Genomic DNA, 2747 nt, shown 5'->3' on the forward strand with positions numbered 1-2747 from the left:
AATAACAACATCACATACTGTTCCTACCGCATGAGGAATTCAGTGAGACATTATAAAAGCCTTCAGCATCAGTTTCCATCAGTAGCTGGTAGCAGAGAAAGAAACCTAAAATATTTTGTGGATTTAATGTGTTCCTGAAAGAACTAATCACACAAGTAAATGTAGCTGCTCAAATTGCTCTCTTGGACAAAGGCAAACATCTTCCATTTTCTTTCATGTGGGATTGCTACCTTCTTCAAAGGAGCAGCTTTTACCTCAAATTGAGTGGGGGCTGGGAGATTGTTATGCTCCAGTCTGTCTGATGTGTTCAGTTCTGATCTCAAAGCACATTCTTTGACTCCCAAAACCCTAACACAGGATTTTACCAAAGAAGCTATTCAGAATAGGTATTGGTACTTAATAATCACCAGCATTAAATTTTATGTTTTACAGATTTTTTTTTTTTTAAAATTGTTGCGTAAACCTCTCTCCTGTCCTTTTCTAGAGTCTTTTTTTCCCCCTCCCCTGTCCCTGGAGAAAAAGAAAAAAAACCAAACAAGTAACCAATGCAAGCTCTGTTTCCCCATACAAGATACCCAATTTTGGTTTCAGTATGATTCCACTTATAAATTCCAACAGCCACATTCGCGGCTGCTCGAAGGGGCGTCTCATGGCTTACGAATGAACGCTGCTGGCAAACAAAGGGGCTCAGTTGCATCTCAGTGCATTAATAACCGGTGTCCCAATGCATCAGACTATGCGGATTGTTGTGGGGATTTTTTTTTTTTTTTTTTTTTGTGTGTCTACAAAATGGAGATCACACAACTGAAAGAAGATCAAGGGGAACGTGCCTACTGGAGCATCATCCACATAGTTTTGTTCTCATGAACCAAAATTCACTTCCCCTTAACAATGAGACACAGACTCAAAAATAAAAACAAGACCACGTTTATTTAATACAGACAGGTTAATTAAGACAGTAAGTCCTGTAAATCAGGAACACATTTGAAACACTCCGGTACGAAGTGCGTATATTTAAAATCAACAGCTGCATCTTGTATTTGAGCCATTGAGTTTGTCGGGGAAGGGTGGATTCAGGGTTTTTTTTTTCCTCTTCTTTTTGGTAGAAAAAACTTGTTTCAGCTACCTTATGTGAACAATGCGACTCAGGCTCCATTCACTCATCAGGCTTTACAATTATAAGTCCAGCTGCCTTCCAGCTTTGATATTCACATTTTTTTTAAAACTGCTTCATACAGTCACAACGGGAAAAAAAAAAAGGTTAAAATAATAATTAAAAAAAAACCAAAAACAAAAACAAAAAAAACCCCACAAAACAAAAACGACCAGTCCGGGAGAGGAAAGGAAACACCTCCCGCCGGGGTCAGCGGGAATTATTGCAAATGGCTCCCGGGAGACGGAGCAGCCCCGCGGCGGCCCGGGGACCGGTGGAGGGGGGGGTCCGCGGCCCCGGCCGGGCTGCCCCGGCAGGGGGATGGGGGGAGAGAAGGAGGAGCTCCCGGGGAAGGCGGGGGGGGCGGCGTGCACGGCCTCAGGCCGGTCGGGGAGCGGCGGGGCTCGGGGCCGCGCTGGGGGTGACCTTGAGGGGGGGCGCGGGGGTGGCACACTCGCCGCACCCCAATCGACCCCGACCCCGCCGCGCCCGGCCCGTCCCTGCCCCGCAGCGGGAGGGGGGGGCCCGCCACCGCCCCGCCGCGGGGAGAGACTTACATCGCGGCGGAGCCAGCGCCGCGCTCCCGCAGTCCGCCCGGCCGAGGGCCCCGCCGCCAGCAGCCACGCTCCTCCGCCCCGGCCGCCGCCCGTCCCCGCCGGCTACTGCAGGGGCTGCACCGCCGCCGCTTCAGCCGCCTCGCCGTCCGCGCCGCTGCTCCCCGCCGAGGCGCTGCCGCTGGAGGCCGTGGAGGCCGCCGCCGCCGCTGCCGCCGCCGCCAGCTGCAGCCGCCGGACGGCTTCTTTGATGAGGTTGCCGGAGAGGATGAGCTGCTGCAGAAGCCGGTGGGGGTCCTCCTCTTCCGCCGGCCCGTCGCCCGGTCCCGGCGGCGGTTGCTTCCTCCGGCGGGCGGCGCTCCGCAGCCAGCCCCGTCCGCACAGCTGCTTGGTCACCCGCTGGTGCCCGCTCCGGTCCGGCCGCGGGAGTTCGACGTGTTGTTGAGTGGCTTGCGGCGGAACCGGCCCCCGCGGTGCCAGGAGGCCGCCGCCGTTACCGCTGCACCGCGGCGAGTAAGGCGCGGCGCGGTCGCGGGCGCTGCCCGGCCCTAGGTGCTTGGGGGCGCGGGGGGGGGGCGGCGGCGTCCGCTGGGCGCTCAGCTGCAGCACCTCGCCCAGCTTGGCCACCAGCGCGTCCACCTCCTTGGAGCTCGCCTGCCCCACGGCTACCGAGCGCTCCAGCAGCAGGAAGCGCTCGCCCGGGCGGCACGGCATGTCGGTCGGCGCCCTGCCTTGCCTTGCCGTGCCGTGCCGCAGACGCGCAGCGGGACCGGGGCCGCCGCCCGCCGCCCCGCGCGCACGCGAGCACACGCGGCTCCGGCGGCTGCGGTTGAAGCTGGAGCTCGGCCCGCTGGGGTTGGTTTGTAAACAATGGGTGACGCGGGATCCCGGGCACCTCCCACCGCGCCGGGCGGAGGGGGGGGGGGGGAAGGTGGGGAGGGGGAAGCCCCCGCGACCAACCGCCCGCCCACCGCTCCCGGCACCGGCACCCCGCGCGGCGGGTGGGGACGACTCAGCCGCCGGTGCGGGGGCGGCTCCCG

The 2747-nt window shown here is 58.9% G+C and overlaps 1 protein-coding gene across 1 annotated transcript; it reads right to left on the minus strand.

The window, feature by feature from the left end:
• Positions 1 to 911: 911 nt before the first annotated feature.
• Positions 912 to 2521, minus strand: LOC147601837 (GSK-3-binding protein-like). Its single transcript, XM_086742483.1, has one exon. It carries the CDS (start codon positions 2419 to 2421, stop codon positions 1813 to 1815), a length of 609 nt encoding a protein of 202 aa, XP_086598609.1. The 5' UTR covers positions 2422 to 2521; the 3' UTR covers positions 912 to 1812.
• Positions 2522 to 2747: the final 226 nt, after the last annotated feature.

This window comes from Chlamydotis macqueenii, chromosome 2 (assembly GCF_036417535.1).
Source record: "Chlamydotis macqueenii isolate bChlMac1 chromosome 2, bChlMac1.mat, whole genome shotgun sequence".
Classification (NCBI taxonomy): domain Eukaryota; kingdom Metazoa; phylum Chordata; class Aves; order Otidiformes; family Otididae; genus Chlamydotis; species Chlamydotis macqueenii.